This window comes from Rana temporaria, chromosome 12, assembly GCF_905171775.1.
Source record: "Rana temporaria chromosome 12, aRanTem1.1, whole genome shotgun sequence".
In the NCBI taxonomy this organism is placed as follows: Eukaryota; Metazoa; Chordata; class Amphibia; order Anura; family Ranidae; genus Rana; species Rana temporaria.
The window spans coordinates 31,094,317-31,122,030 of record NC_053500.1 but is presented as its reverse complement, the minus strand read 5'-3'; the positions used below and the strand labels follow the sequence as shown (position 1 = coordinate 31,122,030).

Sequence of the window (27,714 nt, the reverse complement as noted above, 5' to 3'; positions counted from 1 at the left end):
TCGGGTGGCTGCTTTGGGCGTGTAGCACCGTGTTCCCTGCTGTTTGCTTTCGATACAACCTAGTTGCAATGTTGTTGGAGGAATCTCGGTATATTGATAGGTCTAAAAATGATAAAGTGTCTCTATTGTGTTCAAAAGAAAATTTTAAATTAAATGTGTTTTTGTTCAAACAGTTTGTCCCACCCCCCCAGGTACAGGTTCGCGTAAGCCGGTGCGCAACAAGTGCCCATGGCTACGCCCTGTACCTGGAGGTAGTGGGAGTCTAGGAAAGTGAAACTATTATGGTGGAGGATAAATGATAACAGTTTCAAGATAAAAGATTGAAATTTCCAAGTACGATGATCCTCCTTCATGAGGAAGGATCTGATGACTTCAAGGCCCAAATCGTGCGGTATACTCGAATACAATGCCTCGACATCAATGCTAACAAATGTAGCGTCCGATGGTATTGTTACGCCATCAAGGTGTCGCAATAGATCTGATGTGTCCTTGACATAAGATGGGAGGCTAGTTACATAAGGCATCAAAAAGAAATCCACCAGTCTGCTGGCATTTTCGGTAATTGACCCTATCCCCGAGATGATGGGTCTACCCGGTGGTTTGGATTTGTTTTTGTGAATTTTGGGGATAGCATAAAATATCGCCTCCCTAGGGAAGGCAGTATTTAGATACTCATAGGTTTGTTGGTCAATTAGGGCTTCGGAAAAGGCAGAATAAAGTAATAACTTGAATTCCAAATGAAATTGGGCAATAATATCTCTTGAAATGGGTTTGTACCAGTCTTTGTTTTTTAGAATGTTAAAACCCATTTCTTCGTATTGGTCGCAGGTGAGTAGAACTATATTGCCCCCCTTGTCCGAAGCCTTAATGACTGTGTCCTGTCTAACCTGTAGGGATTTAAGTGCTTTTTGTTGGTCGATACTGAGATTGGAAGGTGTAGATAAAGTAGACATATTTTTGACCTCATGGACCATAGCAATTAAAAATGCAGAAACTTGTTCATTGGTGTGTAGATCTGGGAATTGGTTTGATTTGCGCTTAAAAGCACTGATGTCTTTTTTGCGTGGTAAAGAGTCTGTGACAAATATTGTGCAGTCTCTTCATTTATTTTCTAAATAGGTAGAAACAGCATCAAGATTACCATATATTAATGTTCCCTATACGTCCATCGTATGATGGATTTAACATTGTTACGCATGTATTTTGCATGTTTTTTATATAAATGTCTCATCATTTTTTTCTTACAGTTTGCTCACCCAGCATTCTTTTATGTTCAGACCAATGCATGTCCTACCATTAGTCACCACAGTACCATGCGCCGCTGAGCGAATGAACCAGTGGCCAGGTAAGCCATCACATTGTCTGGTCAGATGTCTTTCATCTAGACCTTAGACCATGTGATGGCATCTCTAATATGGTGTCATTATTTCCCTATTTTTCTTTCCATCTGGGAAACACCATATTATGTACACCCGTTTTTTCATCTCTACAATAAGCCCAATCGCGGCTCCTTGTGCGCATGCGCGGTGTATCCTTCTCTGGCCAGCCGGATGACTGTCAATTACATGACGTCATCAGTGCGGGGTATTTAAACTCAACAAGAGCCTGTGTTTGCAGGTGCTCTTGTTGTTTGCTAGCTAGGACGGACGCCCAGCGGGACCGCACGCCATCTCACTGCCCACGATTTTCCCACCTGTTAGCAAAACTTTGGGTATGTACATTCTTCCTTTCATTACTTTTGTTAGCGTTTGTATATGACCATGCCTTCATTAAGAGCGTTTTTCTCTGTATTTTCAACAGCTGATTGCTGTTCCTCCCTGGGGGTTTCTTTTCTCCCTGCATCAGCTTAACGCTCACCGCTGCCATCTTGTGGCAGTTTTTGAATTGACCTGTTACCCAGTCTTCCACAATTAAGGTAATAGACTGTTAATGCACCAACATTTTGCACAATGCTAGGTTTTGTTTAAAAACATTAACAACATTTCTTACAAATTAAGTGTTCATCAATATTAAGCCTATCATTTGGCAATTAACAAGACTACTTACATTTGTTTTTTATACTCATATATATATTTTTTTCATTCTTTACTTTTTGGATTTTTTACAGCCAAGAGGGGATTCATATGGACTGTTTTCCTTCTGCTGTCCCAACAATAATTTTTCTTTAAGGGTGTTCCCTTTCTCTAACTCCTGGAATTGTCTTCTCAATACCCAGGCGTCTATACCTCTTTTTAAGGTATGCCATATTAGTTATAAAAAATATATATACATACTGTTTTATTCATATTCTCTTTATACCTGCCTTTTCCTTTTTTCTAAATTCCGTTTTTTATCCTCTATGGTCCCATTCATTTTTGGACCCATTACTTCTGTTTACCATCCATTCTTAGATACCCCAACTGGTTCAATTTTGCCCGACTGAGCATGGTCAATGTGTGGGTGTGACCCATGGTATCTTATTCCATCTCCTAAGGCAAATGGTCTGATCGTATCAGGACGCTGCTGAGCATTCTCTAAAGTTACTAAACACCGTTTTTTCGGTGAGTATTATGGTCACAGTCAAAATGCTTTTCTTCAACATGCTCAGAGGCCTCTATGTACTTATGTACAATATGCCCAATGTAAAACAATATTGTATTGTATTTATGTATATGCATATCTCTAATGGCAACATTGTATTGTCTTTTAAATACCCAGAAGTTCCCGAAGAAGCGACAACGTCGCGAAACATGTCGAGCTGAATCCCAATTTTATCAAAACTCATCCTGTATTACCTCTCGAAGTTACAACGCCACCCAGCGCTCATTGTGTAATTCTTACATCCAGCCCTGTGGCTATCAGCGGTGTCTTCAGAAAGGGATAGGAATTGAGTTCTTTGTGCATCTTATTGTATTTTTTGTTTTCTTTTTCTTTCATTTGAGCAATTGTTCAGTGTTTTTGTGCTTTTGTACTGTTAAAATTAAAATTACTTATACATTTTAAATCCGGTGCCTACAAAGTCCACTTTCTCTTAGTCTCAGACTACACAGTCTTTTTCTATATATCTCCATCCTGGAAAGCTCACCCTCTCTAGTCTATCCTGCCTCCCAGTGTATAAAAAGGGGTGCTCTGTGGACTTTGTTAAAGGGGAGGGGGGCAGGCTTTGGTGAGCAGAGACCCTCTTTACACAATAGTCCACAGCATGCACCCTTAAATCAAGTTTCCCAGAACACCCCTTACATCAGATCTGATGTGAATGGGGTCTGTGCGGACTCTGATGTAAGGGGAGGCCTCTGCGCGGACTCTTGTGATCATGAAAAATCTTAGACTGTTTTCCTCGATCCATCACTTTTCCACGCTCTATGGGCCATTTGACTGGACTTGCCCCCCAGGCCTAAGGCTGCCAGCCCTCCCCTGGTCCCTCTGTCCCTCCTTCCTCCTCATTTTGATCTGATCTATATAGAGGTATATAAAATGCACTATTTTCTTTTGAGACTTGCAAATATCTTCTGTATCATAGAAGTCAATGCGAGTTGCCTGAAGTTTCCCGTGGAGCGACTTGTCTCTGGGCAGCCTGCCAAGTGTGAGAAAAGATACAATGGGCTAGATTCAGTAAGAAGTTACGTCGGCGTATCTATTGATACGCCGCGTAACTTTTTTCTGTATTCAGAAAGCAAGATACGCCGGAATTTTGCTAAGATACGACCATGCATATTTACGCTGGCCGCTAGGTGGCGCTTCTGTTGATTACGGCGTAGAATATGCAAATGAGCAAGATACGCCGATTCAGAAACGTACATGCGCCCGGCGGATTTTGTAACGTCATTTACGTAAGGCTTTTTCCGGCGTAAGGTTACTCCTGCTATATGAGGCGTATCCAATGTTAAGTATGGACGTCGGGCCAGCGTCGAATTTTGCGTTGTTTGCGAATAGGGCTTTGCGTAAATTACGTTCACGTCGAAAGCATTGACTATTTGCGACGTGATTAGGAGCATGCGCACTGGGATACGTTCATGGCCGGCGCATGCGCCGTTCGTGAAAAACGTAATTTACATAAAACACGCCCACCTCTTGACAATTTGAATTTGGCGCGCTTACACCGGCAGATTTAAGCTACGCCGCCGCAACTTACGGAGCAAGTGCTTTGTGAATACTGCACTTGCCTCTCTAAATTGTGGCGGCGTAGCGTAAATAACATACGCTACGCCCGCACAAATTTACGTCTCCCTACCTGAATCTAGCCCACTGTTTCTAATCAATGAACTGAACTCAGTGTGTAGAAGTTCTCAGTTTAACCATTTAAAGGAGTTGTAAGGGAAAAAAAAATGTTGACAAAAATTTTGGTCTGCAAGGTAGACAGACAGAATAGTGTAATGATTCTGTTAAAAAAACGTGTAAATACCTATTAAATTCCTTCATCTATATCACCTCTGGCGTTCTAGTTTCTGTTCTCTCATTCACTTCCTGGTTTGCGGCGCTCTTTCATGTAAGAACTACATTTCCCAGTATGCATTGCGACACACCCAGTAATTCACACCTCCTTAAAGTCTCTAACATGTAGAGAGCATCCTGCAGCACAGATGTAGTTCCCAGGAGGGGACGAGCACGTTACTGACCACCGCAGTAAAGCCTCCCGTCACGGTGGTCAGTAACAATCAGACAAGCAGGAAGTGAACAGAACAGAGAAGAAATAGAGCAACTTCTGAGCAAAAACGAACAATGAGGAAGGGAAAAGATGAATGTCTGCAGGTAAAGGATGCTTATTATGAAAAATGTTTTCCTTTACAACCCCTTTAAGTTCACACATCTTTTTTTTTTTTTTTTTTTATACAGATTTCAGATAGGTAGGAGGAAGGGGGAGAGAACATTTTAAAGAATAGTTTAAATGCTGATAATGTAATCTTTTTTTTTTTTAATTTGGATTATTTTATTTTTTATTTCTTTTAGGTTTTGCAGTTGCTTATGGTGAATTTACAGAGGATGACTCTCCAGGTAGGGTAAAGGATAGAGATGCTGTATTAAAGTTAAAATAATATTTTGAAGACTAGAATCTTACCAGTTCACTCCAGAGAACCTTTCTCACAATAAAGCCCATCAAGGCACATACCTAGGTCCAGATTCACGTAGATCGGCGTATCTTCGTGCGGGCGTAACGTATCCTATTTACGTTACACCTCCGCAACTTAGATGGGCAAGTGCAGTATTCTCAAAGCACTTGCTCCGTAAGTTGCGGCGGTGTAGCGTAAATAGGCCGGCGTAAGCCCGCCTAATTCAAATGTGGAACAGGGGGGCGTGTTTTATGGAAATTAATCGTGACCCCACGTAAACTTGTGACCTGACATGATTGACGTTTTTTGCATGCGCCGTCCCTGGAATATCCCAGTGTGCATTGCTCCAAAGTACGCCGCAAGGACGTATTGGTTTCGACGTGAACGTAAATTACGTCCAGCCCCATTCACAGACGACTTACGCAAACAACGTAAAATTTTCAAAATTCAACGCGGGAACGACGTCAATACTTAACATTGGTACGCCGCATGTACGCCTCATATAGCAGGGGTAACTTTACGCCGGGAAAAGCCTAATGTAAAAGGCATATCTGCACTGCGTCGGCCGGGCGTAAGTTTGTGAATTTGCGTATCTAGCTGATTTAAATATTTCTAGGCGTAAATGAGCGTACACGCCCCTAGCGGCCAGCGTAAATATGCAGTTAAGATGCAACGGCGTAAGAGCCTTACGCCGGTCGGATCTAATACAAATCTATGCGTAACTGATTCTATGAATCAGGCGCATAGATACGACGGCTCAGACTCAGAGATACGACGGCGTATCTGGAGATACGCCGTTGTATCTCCTTTGAGAATCTGGGCCCTAGTCATTAGGGATGAGCTTTATATTCGGGTGTTCGCGGCAAATTTAAAAGCAAGTGGATAAACATGACATTAAAGGGGTTGTAAAGGTTTGTTTTTTATTTTCTAAATAGGTTCCTTTAAGCTAGTGCATTGTTGGTTCACTTACCTTTTCCTTCCATTTACCTTCTAAATGTTTTTTTTCTTTGTCTTCAGAATTTCTTACTTCCTGTTTCTCCACAGTAAGCTGTTCTAAATGACTTTCCATCACTTGGATGAAGGTGGAAAGCTTACTGAGGAGAAACATGAATGTGAGAAATTCAAACAAAGAAAAAAAAACATTTAGAAGGGAAATTTAAGGTAAAGGTAAGTGAACCAATAATGCACTAGCTTAAAGGAATCTATTTAGAAAATAAAAGACGAACCTTTACAACTCCTTTAATAAGACACTGAAACCTCCATCAAATGAAGAACCACATACAATATTTACCCCTTCATAGACTTATGTTCATTTAAAGCAAACCTGTCCCACAATAAAACCCATGAAGCCAACATAGCCAGAGAAACGCAATCACTACGAGGTGCCTACATGTGCCTTTTTTTGTATAGTGTCTTCCTCACTATGATTTTGGCAACCTCCGGGTCAAAAATCAGAGCCAATGTCCATGACCAATAGAAAGAAATCCTTTTGGCGGTGTCAGTGCTCTAGTTACTGAGTTGCAGGTCAATATTTTCATATTATGTGCACCAGGCTCCTGATTTGCACAGAAGGTCATGAATCACTATTTGGGATGAGCCGAACACCCCCCGGTTTAGTTTGCAGCAGAACATGGGAATAGGCAAAAAATGTGTTCGAACACCGTCAAAGTCTATGGGACACGAACATGAAAAATCAAAAATGCTAATTTTAAAGGTTAATATGCAAGTTATTGTCATAAAAAGTGTTTGGGGACCTGGGTCTGTAACGTAGTGCATGTTTCCTGTGTTTATCAGTCTCTGTACAAAATCACATTTCTAAAGGAAAAAAAGTAATTTAAAACTACTCACGACTATAATGAATTGTCGGGTCCCATCAATAAAAGTCATTGAATAAAAACGGCATGGGTTCCCCTCTTAGTCCATTATCAGGCCCTTCAGGTATGGTATGGATTTTAAGGGGAACCCCGCGTCAAAATAAAAAATGGCATAGGGTTCCCCCAAAAACTCATACCAGACCCTTATCCGAGCAAGCATTCTCGATCTCCAGCGAGGATACGACGCACACGATCCTGCCTCCACGGGAGGCACCCGACGAATGACGCTCTCCAGCCTGACAGCTCTAATATAGCTGAGGGCGGGGCTACCCATCACGTGACCCCGCCCCCCTCCGACGCAAGGGGAAATGCCAGGGTTACCCAGTGACGTGTACGGGTGACCCGCCCTCCTCTGATGCCCCGCCCTCAGCTATATTACAGCTGTCAGGCTGGACCGCGTTATACGTCGGGTGCCTTCCGTGGAGGCAGGATCGCGTGCTTCGTATCCTCGCTGGAGATCGAGAATGGATTACATCGCTGGAGATCGTGAATGGATTACATCGCTGGAATCTTTTTTTTATTTTTAATAAAGGCCTTGTCCCAAGCTGTCTCCTGTGGTTTTTAACATTTTGACACTTTTTTTGTGAAATGATAGGGGTACACCGTACCCCGTTACCAATTCACATGGGGGGGGCTGGGATCTGGAGGTCCCCTTTGTTAAAAGGGGCTTTCAGATTCCGATAAGCCCCCTGCCCGCAGACCCCCACAACCACCGGGCAAGGGTTGTGGGGATGAGGTCCTTGTCCCCCATCAACATGGGGACATCCTCCCCATGTTGAGGGCATGTGGCCTGGTATGGTTCAGGAGGGGGGGGGCGCTCTCTCGCCCCCCTCTTTTCCTGCAGCCTGCCAGGTTGCGTGCTCAGATGAGGGTTTGGTATGGATTTTTGGGGGGAACCCCACCCCATTTTTTTTATTTTTACACAAGGTACCCCTTAAAATCCATACCAGACCTGAAGGGTTTGGTATGGATTTTGAGGGGGACCCCTAAGCCATTTAAAAAAAAAATGGCGCAGGTTTCCCCTTAATATCCATACCAGACCTGAAGGGCCTGATATGGAATTTGGGGGGACCCCCACGCATTTTTTTTTTTTAGGGTTCCCCATAATATTCATACCAGACCCGAAGTGAGGAAGACACTATACAACAAAAGGCACATGTAGGCACCTCGTAGTGATTGCGTTTCTCTGGCTATGTTGGCTTCATGGGTTTTATTGTGGGACAGGTTTGCTTTCAATTAACATAAGTCTATGAAGGGGTAAATATTGTATGTGGTTCTTCATTTGATGGAGGTTTCAGTGTCTTATTAATGTCATGTTTAACCACTTGCTTACTGGGCACTTAAACCCCCTTCCTGCCCAGGCTCATACACTTTGAATGACAATTACGTGGTCATGCAACACTGTACCCAAATGAATTTTTTTTATCATTTTCTTCACACAAATAGAGCTTTCTTTTGCTGGTATTTCTTTGGTGTGCTGCTTCTCCTTTCACTGTCCAATTACAGATTGGGGTGGTAAACCCGTATGTGAATTAAAATTGCAGCAGGGAAAGATTAGGTCCCTTTATCCACCAAACAGAACTGTGCTGTCTGGCAGAGTTGTGTAAATCTTGGGGCTGAATGAAAAGAAATACACATTATTTGGCAGGTAAAACTGTCCCCTTATATGTATTTCATCTGGCTATTTAGCTGTTTGCCTGGAATTCAAGAGTGTTGTCTACAGGGCAGCATACTCCTGAACCCTGCACTATGTACTGTATGTAATGCACACCCAAACTCTTCACTCTGTATGTAGAGCACTCCTGAACCCTGCACCCTAGTAGTTAATAATGCCCCATTAAGACTGCTACCATTTGATGCAGCATGCCAGGTGTTGATGATGGGTGGTGCAGTTGGGGTGTGGTTGAGTTCCTGCACCTATACTCTGAGAAACAAAACCCTAGGGGCCAGATTCTCAGAGCAAGTACGCCGGCGTATCTACTGATACACCGGCGTACTTTCAAAGTTTGCCGCGTCGTATCTTTAGTTTGAATCCTCAAACCAAGATGCAACGGCTTCTGGCTTCGATCCGACAGGTGTACAGCTTCGTACGCCTTCGGATCGTAGGTGCAATACTTCGGCGCCCGCTGGGTGGAGTTTGCGTCGTTTTCCGCGTCGGGTATGCTAATTAGCTTTTTCCGTCGATCCACAAAGGTACGCGCGGCCGTCGCATTCTCTTACGTTGTCGCTAGTCGGCTTTTCCCGGCGTATAGTTAAAGCTGCTATTTCGTGGCGTATAGATAGACTTGCCATGTTAAAGTATGGCCGTCGTTCCCGCGTCGAATTTTGAAAGTCGTCTGTGAATAGGAAAGGACGTAACTCACGTCTAAGTTCAAAAAATGACGTCGGTGCGATGTCATTTCGCGCAAAGCACGGCAGGAAATTTCGAAACAGAGTATGCACATTTCAATCGGCGCGGGGACGCCCTTCATTTAAATGAATCACGCCCCCTACCCGCCCAATTTGAAATACGCGCCAAGAAATACACTACGCCGCCGTAACTTACGGCGCAAAATCTTCCTGGATTCGAAAATGCGCCAGGTAAGATACGGCGGCGTAGCGTATCTCTGATATGCTGCGCCAGGGCAATTCTATGTATTCTATGTTCTATCTGGCCCTAGTTGTCTACCATCCTTACCATTAGAACATATTCTTTTCAAAAGAACAACAGTTGCACTTTAACACAGGTGACTATTTGCTTTCTTGCAGAGATAGTTCTTGGAAGCCCAATCATGTTAAGCAGGGGCATGGTAAGTACTGAATGTGGAATGTATCTGTTTAGAAGTCTTATGCCACGTACAGACGGTCGTTTTTTATAATAGAAAAAAACTATGTTTTATGTGTTGAAAAAAACCGAATGCTGAGATATGCTTATTCTTTATGGTGTATGCCAAGTCTCTTGCTTTTTACATGCAGCATGAAATATTGAATTATATGTTTTGCAGACTAAAATCAATGTCTTATCTATCCCAGGTTGAAATCTATTCAGGCAGCAAAAATATGGTGACCTTCAAAGGAGAACAGGTGAGTATGACAAGTAAGGGTGTGATCCCAGATGCAGTGGCGGCTGGTGCTAATTTTTTTTTTGAGGGGTGCCAATTCGGTAGATTTAGTTCGGGGGTGGTTAATATTACACAGACAATCACACAGACAATATAATACATAGCTGCCCCCTCTGCATTACCTTGCCCAGCATTTTCCCCTGTCAGTATCGTCTTCATGGACAAAACCGGAAGTGAGGCAATGATGAATATTGATCGGCTAAAATTAAAAGTGGAAGGGTTCGGAGGTCAGTGCTCAGCTCCCAGAGGGCAACCCGAATCAAGCCAATTAGAGCCTTACCTGAAAAATAAAACATATATGGAAACCTCCATATGAAGATGTGGGTGAAATTACTGTGCTAACCCAAATAAAATATAAAGCAGCTAACACAAAATAGACAAACAATGAAACACAAAACAAGTGCAATATGTCATATAGTGCATATAGGTCATACCATATAGATAAATGTAAGGTGCAGAGTGCAAATTCCAATGGCCAGAACCAATATAAAATAAAAGGCACTGAATGGTGAGGTGAATAGATGACCAAATGTATTAAAACAGTCCATACTAAAGGAAGGACTCCAAGATGAAATATGATTCTGAAGCAAAGGCAAATGTAATGACCACAACAGCAAAGAGAACACCAGGGATGATGTGTCCGCCACCCGGGGTAGGGGGTAAACACTCTTACCAGATGATGTGGACTCGCATTCCAGTGGCAGTGGGTCAATCAAGCTGAGAAAACCAGGATGTCATTTTTTTTAACTTAGACATGAATTACGTCCATCCCGATTCACAGACGACTTGCGCAAAAAAAAAAAATTAAAATTTCGACACGGGAACGACGGCCATACTTAACATGGCATGTCTAACTATACGCTGCAAAATAGCAGCTTTAACTATACGCTGGAAAAAGCCGACTAGAGACGACGTAAAAGAATGCGACGGCCGCGCGTATGTTCGTGGATCGTCGGAAATAGCTAATTTGCATACCCGACGCGGAAAACGACGTGAACGCCACCCAGCGGAACGCCGAAGTATTGCATCTTAGATCCGAGGGCGTATGAGGACGTACACCTGTCGGATCTAACCCAGATGCCGTCGTATCTTGGTTTGAGGATTCAAACTAAAGATACGACGCGGGTAATTTGAAAGTACGCCAGCGTATCAGTAGATACCCTGGCGTACTCTGTCTGTGGATCTGGCCCATTGGGATCATAAAAAGAAAAATGCCTTCATATGGGGTAGATCAAAATAGATGGCTTTTTAAAAGGTACAAACATCAAGTAAAATATTTATTTAAAGGTACAGACATCAAGGAAAAGATGTGTACAAAGATTTGTGTTCACAAAATTAAAAGCAATGTGGGGAGCTAAGCAAGCAAGTCTGATGCGTTTCATCCCAATGGACTTCAACTGGGGCAAAAGCCAGCTCCCCCACATTGCCTATATTTATAAAATAAATGTAAATATATGAGCCGATAGGGGTGGCGTGGTTCTGCTCGTGGTGTCAGAACTTAGAGGCATGGTCACCGGTGTGAGCTACATGCCTCACTCTGAACGCCAATCACATTGCCCTATGCGTGAAGTCCAAGCCTCATTGTAGCCAACGCACAGTGACGTCACTGAATCTGTGACTGTGTGCGCACCAAACCTCAAATCTAATCTCGTTTTGGACTCCGCATTGTAACGCTAAAGGCAGACAACTGTATATACTCCAGGTATCACCTTGGATATAATCAGAGCCCCAATGGGCAGAAGAAACAGAACCAGATTAATGAATAAAATGGACCCTACAATGAGGGACTTACATAAACATGCTTACATATAACAAATTATCAATTAAAATATATGTACTAAGCTTGATTGATAAAAGCGTTTATATACCAATCAACGTTCATACCGAACGGTGAATAGGATTTAAGTTCATGTATCCAGAATGTTTGTTTCAAGCCGAGAAACCCCTCGTAGACATGAATTCCCCTTCCAATGTGGGATTAATTTGTCAATGATCTGAAATGGAGTTCCAGAGGGGTCTTTATTGTGATATTTTAAATAGTGGCGGGGGACGCTGTGATTAATACGGCCCTCCTTGATGCTGGCCAGATGTTCATTGCCCCTCACGAGAAGGTTCGTCCCAGGTATTGCTTTTCACAAGGACAAGTCAGCAAGTAAATCCATATACAAATACAGAACCCTATACCAATGATGATATTGGTGATGATAAATTACCAGTAGTGATACACTTTATTGACAAGCCTGGTGCCTCAATAATGTATGATCATCTATAAACTCCAGTTGTCTGATAGGAGAGGGGACAGGAACAAAATACTGTTACAGAAGGAAGCGCAGTGGATCTTTCTGTTAAATTTGATGTCGCCAAAAAGGACTGAATAATGACTTGTCACTGCATAGCTTTCTATGAGATAAATTGATACTGCAGGAGCATCTGTCCCCTCCAACACTGGAATAATGGATAAAAGATATGGACATTTTTATCTTTATCTCTATACATTTTTCTACTTTGACATGTATGCCTGTACTAATGATGTGTTATACAGTGGAACCTTGGATTACAAGCATAATCCAATCCAGGAGAATGCTTGTAATCCAAAGCACTCGCATATCAAAGCGAGTTTCCCCATAGAAGTAAAAGGAAATTAAGATAATTCGTTCCACATTGACTTCTATTCTATGCATTCAAATAAGTAAAAGTACACAAACCACAGGATGGGCTGTGGGTGTCTTAAAATAGTACAGTGCCACGTCCTAACTGTAGTAGGAAAAATTGATGTTGGAGGAAAACAAAAGTGGACTTTATAGGCACTAATCGTTGAAACAAAAAATATATTTTATTGACGCAATCCCAAAAGGGCTATTGAATCAACATTACAGTGGATATTAGTAAAATACATTAAAAGCAAAAAAATAAATAAATAATAAATATCACAAAAAACTTGTAATAATTTCACAGAACATTTAATAATAAACCAATACTGGTCCAATAGAGACATCAACGAATGTTGATGGCTAGCGTGTGTATTGGTAAATTCCAAGCAAGCTCTACATGTTTCGCAGTTGAGTGCTTCTTCAGGAGCTATCTATGTTTCTGGAAGGAAAACAGGCATCCACGGTAATGGATAGGGTTAAAAATGGAGCCCGGTAGAAGGTATTATTTATGGTAGATACAGTATCTATTCTATTGTATGCAGTACCGCATGTGGCCAGAGGTGGGGGACGCCGGAGAGACTCGGAGACCGTTCGGAGCTGTTCAGATGCACTAGGAAAGCCTCGGAGAGGCTCGGGAATGGAGTGTTTCCGACTATTTCTGCATATTTCCGAGTGCATCCGAATGTCTCCGAGTGTCACTAAATGCGGTACCGTATACCGCAGAGGCTTGAATCCTGCTTGTTTTGCGAGACAACACTCGCAAACCGAAGTCAGGATTTTTTCTAAATAATAGCTCATATTGCGAAACGCTCATTAACCGCGTTACCGGCAATCCGAGGTATTACTGTATATTTTACTCAATAGTGGAAGGTAACCTGTCTCTGTGTAACGCCTCTCTATTCCAGTATTTATTTATTTCTGTTCGATTTCTTTTATAGTTTTCTAACAAAACAGTATTTTTTAGGTAGTCTTTTTTTCTTTTTTAGTTAAACTCCCTCTTTTAATGGCACATCCAATATATGACGTGTTGTTCAGTCTTTACGTTGTGTTTTCTGCAGACCGCCTCCTATTTTGGCCATTCAGTAGCCGTTACAGACATCAACGGAGATGGGTGAGTCTCATTTGTTGCAAAATATAATTTCACATGAATGTAGAGCCATCTAGCGTTATAATCTGATTTACTACAGATTCAGAATCAAGAAAACCTCTGTTATAATATATATTTTAAGAAACAGGCTTTCAGTAGCTTTGACAAAATAAATTGTCTTAGGCCTCGTACACACGACCGAGTTTCTCGGCAAAAACCAGCAAGAAACTTGCTGTTTTGTTTTTTTTTTTGCCGAGGAAACCGGTCGTGTGTACACTTTTCGACGAGGAAACTGTCGAGGATCTCGTCGAGCCAAAAAGAGAGCATGTCTTCTTTTTCCTCGACGTGAATGGGAAAATTTGGCGCGCCGAGATCCTCGACAGCCTAACAAGGAACTCAACGAGCAAAACTATGTGTTTCGCCCGTCGAGTTTCTCGGTCGTGTGTACGAGGCTTCATGGGTTGATAAAAATGATTTGTTAGACAGCCCCTACTGGATTTGACATTTGTGAGTATAGTGATCTGGTCGTGCCGATACTGAGCATCTGCTAACAGATTTACAAGAGCAAACTCATAGGTAATTGCTGGCTACATCTAAATCCTGAGCCATTGGTTGGGGATTACTTTATTAGAGTTTAAACTTTATTCAAATGGATGCTGAACCAAGCTTTTGGTTCAGATATATCAATATTTTCTGTGTTGGAATTGGTGTTGTTTTCAGTCAACAAACAGGTTTAATGTTAATTTAACATTAGCTTATAAGAGATTGAACTTTAATGATAGAGTAAGAATGTATTGATACAGTAAGTATGATCTTTGCTGTCCAATCAGATTGATAGCTACTGTACAAAAGCTCTATACCCTGGTTTACATCTATTATATATGTTTACTTGCAGGCTTGATGATCTACTGGTGGGAGCTCCCCTTTTCATGGAGCGCAAGTCGAGTGGAAAGTTCCTGGAAGTTGGGCAAGTCTACATATATCTGCAGAAGAGACCCAGGATTGTGGACAGGAACCCTCAGATCCTCAACGGAAATCGTGTGTATGGACATTTTGGTGCATCCATTGCTCCTCTAGGAGACCTGGATCAAGATGGATACAATGGTATCAGACGACACTTATTTGTGTGTTATCTCCAAAAAAAAACTCACACTTTCTTTCAAAGATAATTATAAAGCTAGATTGGAAAGAGACACATGTCCGTTAAATCCAACCATAAGAAAATAAAAATCTTTCGATTAAAAATAAAAGCTTGCATCCTAACACCTAACCATTAGTACATCCAGAAAAAAAAAACCTTTAGCCCAGGTTTACACTGGGTACGATTTGCTTCGATTTGAGATGCGATTTCACATGTGAAATTGCATCTCAAATCGGCGGCATTTGTCGGCGATGACACCGTCCTAATCGGTGCGACGCCGCATCTGCGGCGCTGCACCGATTTCAAAAAGTAGTTCCTGTACTACTTTTTGCGAATTTCGGGCCGCGATTTACATTGACATCTGTGCAGAAACCAGCACAGATGTCTCTTAAATCGCGGCCAAAATCCAGCTGAACTCGCACGGCTTCACTCCCGCAGCCCAGTGTGAACCAGGGCTTACATTGCCTTCAAAGGAGCTTGATGTCATTTTAAGGGTTGGTCCGTTTTAAAATCTATTTTCCAATAATTGTTATTAACATTATCAACCAAACAGATATAAAACCATGCAATACCATATAGAAAAGTACCTGTACATGATGGTCCATTCTCCATAATTGTTTCAAATGAATATATAAAAGGGGTGTGGGACACATTGTGAAGGCCGTGGTGGTGGTTGGAGCTTGAAAACTCCCCTCCATAGCTGCATAGTGATATAAGAAGCTACAATTAGTTCAGTTTGGAAGAAATGGAAAATTGCGCTGGGAGTCTAGGGTTATCCTATTGCTAAAGGGGTTATAGTAGTAGTTGGACAAAGTATGGATTCAAGGCTGGCAGCTTCTCCACGTCAAAGAAATTTTCACTGTCTCCTTGGTTTGTTATTTGAGTCATCTAAGACTGAAGCACCACCCTAGATGTTAAATGTCTAGATATCAAATTTATAATGATCAATGAATTTTAAGGACCAGAAATATTAGGCCCGGATTCACGTACAGCCGCGTATCTTTGAGCGGGCGTAACGTATCCTATTTATGTTACGCCTCCGCAACTTATACGGGCAAGTGCAGTATTCTCAAAGCACTTGCTCCGTAAGTTGCAGCGGCGTAGCGTAAAAAGGCCGGCGTAAGCCCGCCTAATTCAAATGTGGAGCAGGGGGGCGTGTTTTATGTTAATCACTCGTGACCCGGCGTGATTGACGTTTTTCACGCGCCGTCCGTGGACATATCCCAGTGTGCATTGCTCCAAATACGCCGCAAGGACGTATTGGTTTCGACGTGAACGTAAAATACGTCCAGGCCCATTCAAGGACGACTTACGCAAACAACGTAAAATTTTCAAATTTCATCGCGGGAATGACGGCCATACTTAACATTGGTACGCCGCATATACGCCTCATATAGCAGGGGTAACTTTACGCCGGGAAAAGCCTAACGTAAACGGCGTATCTTTACTGCGCCGGGCGTACGTTCGTGAATTTGCGTATCTAGCTGATTTACATATTTCGACGCGTAAATCAGCGTACACGCCCCTAGCGGCCAGCGTAAATATGCAGTTAAGATCCGACGGCGTAAGACTTACGCCGGTCAGATCTAATAGAAATCTATGCGTAACTGATTCTAAGAATCAGGCGCATAGATAGGACGGCACAACTCAGAGATACGACGGCGTATCTCCTTTGTGAATCTGGGCCTTAATCTTATAGAAAATGTATGAAGGGAGATGAAATTTCAAGTAGAAGTCCATGCAAAAACGAAAATCCCTGCATTTATAGACACCACGGATCTAACACTAACCTCTCTATCCCTGTAAAGATAAAATGAGTATTCATACCTTTTTGGAAGCCGAATTACTTGCTTTGACCGGATCCCATGCTGAGCTGTCAGCTACAGCTTCACTGTAGAGGCAGGTGCAGAGGAGACGGACAACAATGGAAGCCTCATAGTAACTCTATGGGTGACGTCACTTCCCATTCATTTCACAGCCATTGCCGGCCATGTCCTCTGCAGAGCTTCCGCCTCTGGAGATCAGGTCGGTGCGGGTCAGATCAGCTTCCAAAAAGGTACAGGTATAGCAAGGTTAGTGTTAGATCCGTGGTGTCTATAGATGCAGGGATTTTAGTTTTTGCATGGACTTCCAATTTAAGGATTTATAGAAGATCTGTAGAGAAGAGTGGACCAAAATCCCTCCTGAGATTTGTGCAAACCTGGTAAACCACTACAAGAAACATCTAACCTCTGTGCTTGCCAACAAGGGATTCTCCAACAAGTACTAAGTCATGTTTTGCTTGGGATTCAAATACTTATTTTACTCACTGAACTACGACCCAATTTATAACATTTGTATTGTGTATGTTTTTTCTCTATCATTTAAAATACACCTATCATAAAAATGATAGACCCTTCATTTCTTTGTAAGTGGGCAAACATACAAAATCTCCAGGGGATCAAATCATTATTTTGCCCACTCTAGATAAAAAACACTGAAAAATAATTTCATAATCATACTTAAAATGTATATAAAAAGCCTAATAAAAAATAAACAATATACTTAATTTATCATCGTGTAGTATATTGTGTAGGGTTTTTTGTTTGTTTAGTGGTCTTCTTACATTCCTTTTAACCACATTTTAAATGATGTTCTTTCTTATGTACCTGCTTTAGATATACTTTAAATTAATTTTAAAGATGAAAATGATAAGTATATAATAAATTATATTTTAGCTTTTTTTTTCTGACCCCCAAAATGCTTTTTCTCTGTGCTGAAATCTCTGATGAATCCATATCTGGAAATGTAACTTCCAGTATGGCGAATTCAATCTTAGAATGCTCAGGTGGTTCAAATGTCATTGCATCAAACCTGAAATATTACATTTGAGGCTGTTGTCTGTAATTACGATATCTTTCTTCTCTAGATGTGGCTGTAGGCTCTCCTTTTGGAGGTCAGTCTGGAGCTGGCTGTGTTTACATTTACAAGGGTGAGAAGTCAGGGCTGTCTACACATCCATCACAGATCTTGGAGAGCCCCCAAGCAGCACCATCCAGTTTTGGCTTTTCATTGAGAGGAGGGCAAGACATTGATCAGAATGGATATCCAGGTAATGAACAAAAAAACAACTATATAACTCCCAATGAAATTTACGAGAACCTACCAGCCTTTTTACTATTCAGTGTGATGTATCCTAGCACTGTGCTCCCCACCACTAAAACTAAACTCTTTGCCTTGCAGATCTGGTAGTTGGAGCTTTTGAAGCGGACACAGTCTATGTCTTCAGGTAAGAGACTTTACATAGATCTCCTTGTAAAAACATTACATGGGATTTTTTGCATACCTGGCACACACTCCCTACACATTCTTCAAAAAGAATACATCTTGTTCTAGATATAGATAATATTGGGGAACTGGAGAAAGTAAAGCAAAGGGCAACTATGAGGAAAGATTCGCTGAACTGAGTTTATTCTCTCTTGAGGAGAGGGGATTAAGGGGGGATATGATCAACATCTATACATACATAAATGGTCCATATAGTGAACTTGGTGTTGAGTTATACACTTAAAGGGCATCACAAAGGACAAGGGGGCACTCTTTACCTCTGGAGGAAAAGAGATTTCATCTCCAGATACGGAAAGGCTTCTTCACAGAAAGAGATGTGGAATAGACTCAAGAGCCAGTTCTGGCCAATTTAGTAGATTGTTTTAAGAAAGGCCTGGATTATTTTCTAAATGTACATAATCTAACTGGATACTATCATTGTATAGGTAAAGTTGATCCAGGGAAGATCCGACTACCTCTTGGTGGTGGATCAAGAAGGAATTTGTTTTCCTTGCTGGAGCAAATTGGATCATTCTTTATTGTTTTTTTTGTTTTTTTTTTCTTCCTCTGGATCAACTGTATTGGGTACTCTACTGAGTATTGGATAGTGTATATGAAGGTTTTCTATTTGAGTGTGTTGGTTTTCTTTGTTGGTTGAACTGGATGGACTTGTGCATTTGTCTATGTAATTATGTATGGATATTTGTCCGGTCACTGTCAGAAGTTTTTTCAAAACACAAAACACAATGTTTTAAACCCCTTTAACTAGTTGGGTGAGCGGGAGCCAATGGAAGGATTGACACAGAGGTATAGCAGACACTGAGTGTTTGGTAAGGTGGATGAGCCTGGCAGCAGCATTCATAATTGATTGAAGGGGGGATAACCTATGTAAAGGTAAGCCAATGAGAAGGGAGTTGCCATAGTCGAGGCAGGCGATAACCAGGGAGTGAATTAGAAGCTTTGTGGTGTCATTGGTTAGAAAAGGACGTATTTTGGAGATGTTGCAGAGATTGAGGTTGCAAGATTTGGACAGTGATAGGACGTTAGGATAGTTTAGAGTCAAGGATTACACCTTGGCATGTGGGATGGGCTGATAGTTGTGCCATCGATCTTGATATAGAGATCAGGGAAAGGGGCACGTAGGGGAGAAAAAATTATGAGCTCGGTTTTGAAACGCTTCACTTCGAGGAAATGGTGTGACATCCAGGCTGATATGTCTGTTAGTAAATTAGTGATACGTGAGGAGACTGAAGGAGTGGGTTGAGGTGTAGAGAGATAAATTTGAGTGTCATCAGTGTGGAGATTGTATTGGAAGCCATGGAGGCTATCGGCTGACCCAGGGAGGAGGTGTAGATCGAGAATAGTAGAGGTCCAAGAACAGAACCTTGGGGGACCCAACAAAGAAAGGAAAAGGAAAATTGTAATTAACGCTAAAGGTGTGGTTGGATAAGTAGGAAAAGAACCAGTAAAGAGTACAGTCACGGAGACCAAAGGCATGGAGTTTTTGAGGAGGAGGGGGTGGTCATCCGTATCATGGAGTAGGAATAGTAGTGTCCATTGGTGTTGGCTGTTAGTAGATCATTTGTTAGTTTTAGGAGGGCAGTTTCTGCGGAGTGCTGAGGGTGAAATCCAGACTGAAGGGGATCAAGAATGTTATTCTCTGCGAGGTGATCGCTCAGTTGGTTGTAAAGATAATCAAGACGTTTTAATTAAAAGAGGAGTCAAGGAGATTGGGCCTAGGTTGTTAAGATTGGTGGGGTCCAGTGAGGACTTTTTAAGTATGAGGGTGACTAGTGAATGTTTTAGAGAGTTGAGGTAGATGCCATAAGAGAGGGAGAGATTGAAGATGTGGGTTGAAGAGTGTAGAATAGAGCCAGAGGGTGAAAGGAGCATTTGCAAAAGAAAAAGGGTCCAGAGGGCAGGTGTATTGTATGTGTAAATATTTGGTTTATTTACCCTTTGCCCTTTAAAAAGCATTAGTTATTCTATGTAAAGTTGCACACAGTTAATGTTTATGCCAGGTAGGTTGTTCCAAACATCTATCAAAACAGTTCTTGGATTCAACCTGTCTCTTAATGTAATCTGAGGCCCCGTACACACGACCAGTTTCCTCGGCAGAATTCAGCTTCCGACCGAGTTTCTGGCTGAATTCTGCCGAGAAACCCTGCCGTGTGTACACTTTCGGCCGAGGAAGCCGACGAGGACCTCGGCGAGGAAATAGAGAACATGTTCTCTATTTCCTCGTTGTTCTATGGGAGAACTCGGCCCGCCGAGGTCCTCGGCGGCTCCAGGACTGAACTGGCCGAGGAACTCGATGTGTTTGGCACGTCGAGTTCCTCGGCCGTGTGTACGGGGCCTCAGAGAGACTCAATGGTATTGAGAATAGGGCTCCGTGGGGACAACACCATCTCTTTCACAACTCTTTGCTCTTCTTTTCACTAAAGATGGTTCTTAATGATTTTGGCTGTATGTTTGGGGTCATTATCCTGCTTCAGAATAAATTTTGGACTGATGCAACGCCTCTATTATGGTAGTACATGATAGACAAATATCTGCTGGTGCATTTCAGCATTGAGGAGAGCGATACAATAATGAGTGTCTGCAAGAAACAGTGAAGCATTGTGGAGGTTCCTTGCAAGTTTGGGGCTGCATTTCTGTCAATGGAGTTGAAGTTTGGGTCAGGATCAATGGTGTCCTCAATGGTGAGAAATTCAGACAGCTAATTATCCATGATGCCATACCATTAGGGAGGCGTCTGATAGGCCTAAAAGTATTCTTCAGCAGGACAACAACCTCCAAATATACAGCCAATGTCATTAAAAACTATCTTCAGCATAAAGAACACAGTCCTGGAAGTGATGGTTTGGCACCCACAGAGCCGTGATCTATCCATAATCAAGTCTGTCTGTGGTTAGTTCTCCAAGATTTTTGGAACAACCTACCTGCCGAGTTACTTCAAAAACTATGTGACTAGAAGAATTGATGGTGGTTTAAAACCAAACAGTTGTCACACCAAATTTTGATTTAGATTTTGTTTTCTGCTTGCTCATATATATTTTGGAAAGTATTCTTAAGCCTCGTACACACGACCGAGGAACTCGACGGGCGAAACACATCGTTTTCCTCATCGAGTTCCTTGTTAGGCTGTCGAAACTCGACAAGCCAATTTTCTCCATTCCCATCAAGGAAATAGAGAACTTGCTCTCTTTTTGGCTCGTCGAGTTTCTCGACAGTTTCCTTGACGAAAATGTACACACGACCGATTTCCTCGGCAAAAAAAATTCTCCCAGCAAGTTTCTTGCTGGTTTTTGCCGAGAAACTCGGTCGTGTGTACGAAGCCTGACTTTACGGCATTTCTTTGCGCCTGCCTAAAAACTTTTGCACAGTACTGTATATATATATATATGTATATATGTTATTTTAAAGAGAACTTCATACATTGTCGAAAGGTATAATGATTTTGGTGCTATGCTCTCCTTTGATCCTAATTTTTTTGTATTCTTTGTGCCAGAGCCCAACCGGTAGTTCATCTCTATACTTCATTGATATTCACTCCAGATTCCTTGAACCCGGACCTGAAGAACTGTAAACAGCCCAGTATTGGTGATGTCAGCTGGTGAGGCAGCTGTTATAGGAAAATATATAAATAAAATGGTGTTTCTTTAGGTCAAATAATGGGGCAGGATTGTGTATTTAGAAACCCAGCTTTCCTAATGATGACTTATGCTGCGTACACACGATAGGTTAGTCTGATGGTCATTAGACCAAACCGATCGTGTGTGGGCCCCATCGGTTATTTATCCATAGGTTAAAAAAATAGGAACTTGTTTTAAAATTATCTGATGGATAAAAAACCTATAGAAAAAAAACGATCGTCCGTGGGTACGTCCATCGGTTAAAAATCCACGCATGCTCAGAATCAAGTCAATGCATGCTTGGAAGCATTGAACTTCATTTTTTTCAGCACGTCGTTGTGTTTTACGTCACCGCGTTCTGACCTGATCGGATTTTTAACTGATGGTGTGTAGGCACGACTGACCGTCAGTCAGCTTCATCGGATAACCGATGGAAAAATCCATCAGACCGTTTTCATCAGACTAACCTATCGTGTGTACCTCATTTCATAAGTATGTATGATATACTGGTCTCTGGTTGTTTGCCTACCATTATGCTTTGGGATACAAGTAATAACATGAATTTTTTTTATTTGTGACTAAGTGCATCATAAAAAAAAATGGTTCAATAAATCTTTATAAAAACAAACAAAAAAATAAATAAAAACCCATATCCTTCACCTTTTCTTATTATGAGTTTCAAGAGGTATCGGTTGAATGCAAGTGACGGTTCACACTACAGCGACTTGGGATCCGACTTGTGTCGTCCCAGGTCGCGCGACATGAGAAATTCCATTGAAGTGAATGAGAGCCGTCTTAATGTACACTACTGAAGTCGCTACGACTTCAGAAATGGTTCCTGTACTACTTCAAGGTAACTTGTAGGCAACTTGTACCCATTGATTTCAATGGAAGTCGCCTCCAAAGTCGGATCACTGTCTTAACTGAAGCAACTTTACAGGAAGAGAAAATAGTTTACTCAGGCAAACCCCTCCCTCCCACAGAGCTGATTATTCTGTGATTGGCCACAGCCAAAGTCGCCTGTCCTGGAGGCAATTTTAAGTCGCGTTGTAAGTTTCTCCAAGTCGCGCGGAAGTCGGCCTTGCAAAGTCGTGCTGTAAGTCGGGTTGCCCCTGTGTGAACCAGCACTAAAAGTAAAGTGGAAACCCCTATTGGGAGGGGCCAGTGGTCTCCCAGATTATTGTAGATAAAATTCCTATGTGTTCAATAAAGTGATTGATATGTCTGTGATTTCTCTAGCTTCACAGTGCGCGTCTGTGTCCGGACCTCGGGGAAAAGTCTACCCAACACACTGAGTGAGAATAATTCATATACCTTATTTGCATACCATGTACATACTCTTATAGGGCTTATATATATATATACTGCCAGTTTTCCTTACCCATGTTCCATTGTACTTGTATTAACATACTGTGCACCAAATTCAACCGAGCTGGTGTAGCATGTAAATCACCCCCATACACTTTAGATCCTAATTGTACAATATATTTAGAAGTATCAACAAGTATCAAAGCATGTAGCATGAGGATTTTAAACTGATATTAAAGGATATTTTTTTTAATTAAAATAAAAAAGATCTTATACTTACCTGCTCTGTACAATACAGTCCCTCAGCTCCTTTTTCTTAGTCCTTCACCAGCGCTGTCTGCTCCTCATTCCTCCGGGTGCCTCCTTAGCAAGCCATGTACTATGGGGGCACCTGTGCAGACATGCTCCTGATCCATGCTGTGCAAGTCCACACACAACGCCGGTGTGTAATGCCCAAGGATGGACTGGCCATTGGGACCACAGGGAGTTTCCTGGTGGTCCGATGGCTCAGTGGGCCGGCTTCAGTGACAGCAGACCGCCGCCCCCTTCCGCTCCTCTGTCTCTCCCTTCCTGCAGCGCTCACCTCCTCTCCCGCAGTGCTCACCTGGGGGAACAAAGAATCGGGGGGAGGAGCAGGGGGAGGGGAAAGACAGCTGACTCAACAGCTATGGCCTGGGAGTTTCTCACTTCTGCCTAATCTTGTCCCATAAGGGGGGCACCGAACTGATTCTTTGCCCCGGGTGCCTATAAGAGAGTACCAGTACCAGCCGTTCTACTAAAGTAGAACAGCTAGTGACTAGTGAAGGGGGAGAGGGGTCTTGGACTTCATCCAGACTGGCCCACTTTGACAGGTCTCTCCCATGGCGGCCGGACAACTCCCCCTCCCCCCGGCCGCCATGGGAGGGACCTGTCAAAGTGGGCCAGTCTGGATGAAGTCCAGGGCCAAATTTTTGTCCCAGTCCAGCCCTGGCCATGCCCCTTCACCCTCCTAACAAGATTTTGACTGACAGCAGCAGAAGCCTATGGCTCCCTTTGCTCTGCCCTCGGTGTCTCCTGTGAGACCAGGAAGTGGTTCTGCAGCGGGGACAGCACTGGATCAATGAGAGGAGTCAGGTAAGTGTTTAGGGGCAGGGGAGGCTAGGACAGATAGTGGAGCATTTTTTCCCTTACTGCAGGGAATGCATTCAAGTGTTATTAAAGGCAGATAAAAAAAAAACATGTTATACCTACCTTCTCTGTACAGTGGTTTTGCACAGAGCAGCCCGGATCCTCCTCCTCTCAGGTCCCCTGCCAGCACTCTTGGCCCCATCCTCCTGCCCCCAATGCAAGCAGCTTGCTGTGGAGGCACCTGAGCCCGCTTGCTCCTGAGCTGCTGTTCTGTGTCCATTTACACACGGAGCACAGCTCAGCCCCACCTCCGCTGTCTCCTCATTGGCTCACTGGCTGTGACTACCTGACTGGATGTAAAATGAATAGATGGTTTACGCATGGTTTGGTGATGGTAGTTCCCTACACTATATGTATGTATATATCCATACAGTTGTATCTGACTCTTTGTAGATTCTTTGGGTAATCTTTTGGGACCTTGACTGATTCACCTAAATACCTTTTCTTGCCAATTTTGCGGTAGGTCATCAGGTCTTTCCTAAATCCATCCCAATTGCTCAGGCGTGGGACTGGCATAGAGAATGTGATAACATATGTGCATAGCTAGATTGTACACACTAGGGCCTCGCATTTTATATACTAAGGCCACTTTAGACCGAAGCCAAACAAAACTTCACTGCATCTGAGCACCACAAGCCAAAAAAAAACACAATTTAATATCTTAACATTCAAAGCCAACTCACCCATCCATCAATGTCTCCATGTTTTATTTTGCTGAAAAATCACATTTAAAATCACCCCCTAGCATTTCTGGACATGGCCATCTTGAATAAGGGCAGATGATTCATGTAGCTGTTTAGTTCCTGGAATCCGTCTGCTCTTAGCTCAGGCATGCAGGCAAGAGAAACCCCCCTCCCCTTCTGAAATGTCCTGGTATGTATGACATAACTACAGTGGAACCTCAGATTGCGAGTAACGCGGTTAACGAGCGTTTCGCAAACGAGCACTGTATTTTTAAAAATCCTGACTCGGATTGCGAATGTTGTCTCGCAACACGAGCAGGATTAAAGCCACGGCAGTGTGCAGTACCGTGTTTGGCCTGAGGTGGGGAAATGCCCCGTTCCCAAGCTTTTCCGAGGTTTGTAGAGGTCAGCCAAGCTGTCCTCGGGCCTTTCCGTGTGTTTTTGAGGCTCTCCGGCGCCCCACCTCTGGCCACAAGCGGTATTGCATGCCATTGAAGTCAATGCGGAACAAATTATTTTCGTTTCCATTGACTTCAGTGGGGAAACTCACTTTGATATGCGAGTACTTTGGATTACGAGCATTCTCCTGGAACGGATTATGCTCATAATTCGAGGTTCCACTGTATTTACTAATGCTAAAATAATCAATATTGATGAATTCACACAAATACTGGGAAAACATGCACACTTTAGCAGGTTATGTCCTGGCTGAAAGGCACTTGCACTTTATAGTGGCTGATGAATCTAAATGGGAGAATGTACTGTATATGTTCATCTTTAGAATATTGTGTAATGATCATTTATATGAAAGATCTTTCTGAAGCTGGCCATACACATTACAATTTAATGGTACAATCTGAGGTATATTTTTACGGACCTGAGGCAATGCTGCATACCAACAAATCGGCTTCCAGCTTGATATAACATTTGGCAAGTGTTTGAATCTAATTGGATGGCTGAGGTGATTGGAGCCAATGGTGGGTAAACATGGGTAAAAGTTTGTTAGTTTAATGCAGAGATGTTGGGTGTCATTCTTGCCTAACTTAACACCCGTTATGTCACCTTGTCTCTTTATCAAGGCCTGTCTGCTGACATCCAGCTGGACAGCCAGAAGAGCCGATTTCTCCGCAGAACCCTCTTCACCGATTCATCGCAGCCCAGCAAAAAAATCACTATGGAGAGCCAGAGCAATTCACAGCGGACCTGCACCGATATCGGGGCCCATCTGCGGGTGTGTGTCTGTCATCAAATTTCACTGTTAACCTTAATCAGCTTAGCACTTTACCAAATCATGGTGTTATTAGAAGTACCTATTTCTAATAATGCTGGCCATATATTATTAAATGTTTCTCTTTTAACCATGTGTTGAAGTAAAGTAAATGGCTTGTAGGAGAGGTAGGTGTTGTGTGGTGGTCGTCGCATCCTCTATGTTCCCCTCCTTGTTGGGCACCAAGTGAAGGTCACATGAGAGGTCTACCCCAGGATGGGTTCTTCTGGGCTACGCTAAGCACTTTGTACAGGGTCATTGACGTGTACATGGGGTACGTTTACTTTAGCTGCGCTCATGACCAGGTAGATGACAGACATGAATGAACTCTAATAAGCTCTCACTTGATGTACTAAGCATCACCTTGGTTACTTGTGCATTTAGGAGAGACATGCAAAGCCAATGCCCTCTCCACCCGTCCAGCGTATCACTGCTACCTCACTCCCAGTAATGGGTCCCGCAATGCACCTAGTGCAGACTCCATGCATGCACTTCACTCCTCCTCTTCCGTACCTGTGTATAGGATGAGAGCCCCGGAGGTGCAGATCTCCTTCTGTTGCTATGGGAGATTGATCATGACAATGTTGAGTAATTCCATGTCTGAAATTTAGCTCCGGCTTCAGCAGGAATGGGTCATTCAGACTCCGGCATTCTCGCCAGGCAGAGCATCTCTCTGTGAGTGTGTGTGTGTAAGTCCCCCCACCCCAGGATCCAGGCCCTGGTCCTTTTTATAGCTCACAGGACCAGAGGGTCGGACCCAAGAAAAACCTGGGAGTACAGGTAACCCCTTACTTCCTGCTGGGACAGAAGTAACCACTACCTGCCTACTCGATTCCCTCATCAGCACAGTCAGTCTTCATGGGAGAATCTCTCTTCCAGGCTTCAGGCTTCCCCGCAGAGCACTGTGCTCTGAGCCCACTCAGTTGTGTGACAATAGCAAATGAATATTCACTATTTTCACACTGATTCACCTCCTGGCCAATTAGGAAGCGGATCTGAGACCAGTTTCCCGATTGGCTGAAAGGAGAAGTGTTCCGATTAGCCACAGAGGAGGAGGGAGGAGACGGAAGCCGCCCGTGATGCCTGTGGAGGAGAGATGGGGAGGGGGAATTCGCCCGTGATGCCCGTGGAGAGCAGGGGCAGGGTAAGCTGCCTGTTATGCTAAGGAAAGCAGGGGAAGGAGAAGCCGCGGGGTGGGTGCACTGTTTTGCACCCCCCAAAACTATTTACCACCAGCCGCCACTGATATACATACACACACACATATATATATATGTATGTGTGTGTGTGTGTGTGTGTGTGTGTAGTAAGAACACACGTTAATTATCCTAACAGGAAGATCTAGGGGTGCTTATGGCATTTCAAGAGGGATTTCTGCCCCACCATATGTCTCAATTTTAATGTGCAGAGCCTATAACAGTGATGGCGAACCTTGGCACCCCAGATATGTTGGAACTACATTTCCCA

General features: G+C 42.9%; 1 protein-coding gene across 1 annotated transcript in view; it reads left to right on the top strand.

Moving 5' to 3' along the window:
* The window catches only part of LOC120919600 (integrin alpha-IIb-like), a 91,779-nt gene that overhangs the window by 38,040 nt on the left and 26,025 nt on the right, over window positions 1–27,714 (top strand). Inside the window, exons 8-17 of the mRNA XM_040331820.1 lie at window positions 4,927–4,971; window positions 9,650–9,690; window positions 9,914–9,964; window positions 13,712–13,764; window positions 14,636–14,844; window positions 17,790–17,972; window positions 18,104–18,149; window positions 21,699–21,803; window positions 23,062–23,117; window positions 26,060–26,211. Coding sequence (XP_040187754.1) covers window positions 4,927–4,971; window positions 9,650–9,690; window positions 9,914–9,964; window positions 13,712–13,764; window positions 14,636–14,844; window positions 17,790–17,972; window positions 18,104–18,149; window positions 21,699–21,803; window positions 23,062–23,117; window positions 26,060–26,211 — 941 coding nt within the window. The remainder of the gene's footprint in view (window positions 1–4,926; window positions 4,972–9,649; window positions 9,691–9,913; window positions 9,965–13,711; window positions 13,765–14,635; window positions 14,845–17,789; window positions 17,973–18,103; window positions 18,150–21,698; window positions 21,804–23,061; window positions 23,118–26,059; window positions 26,212–27,714) is intronic.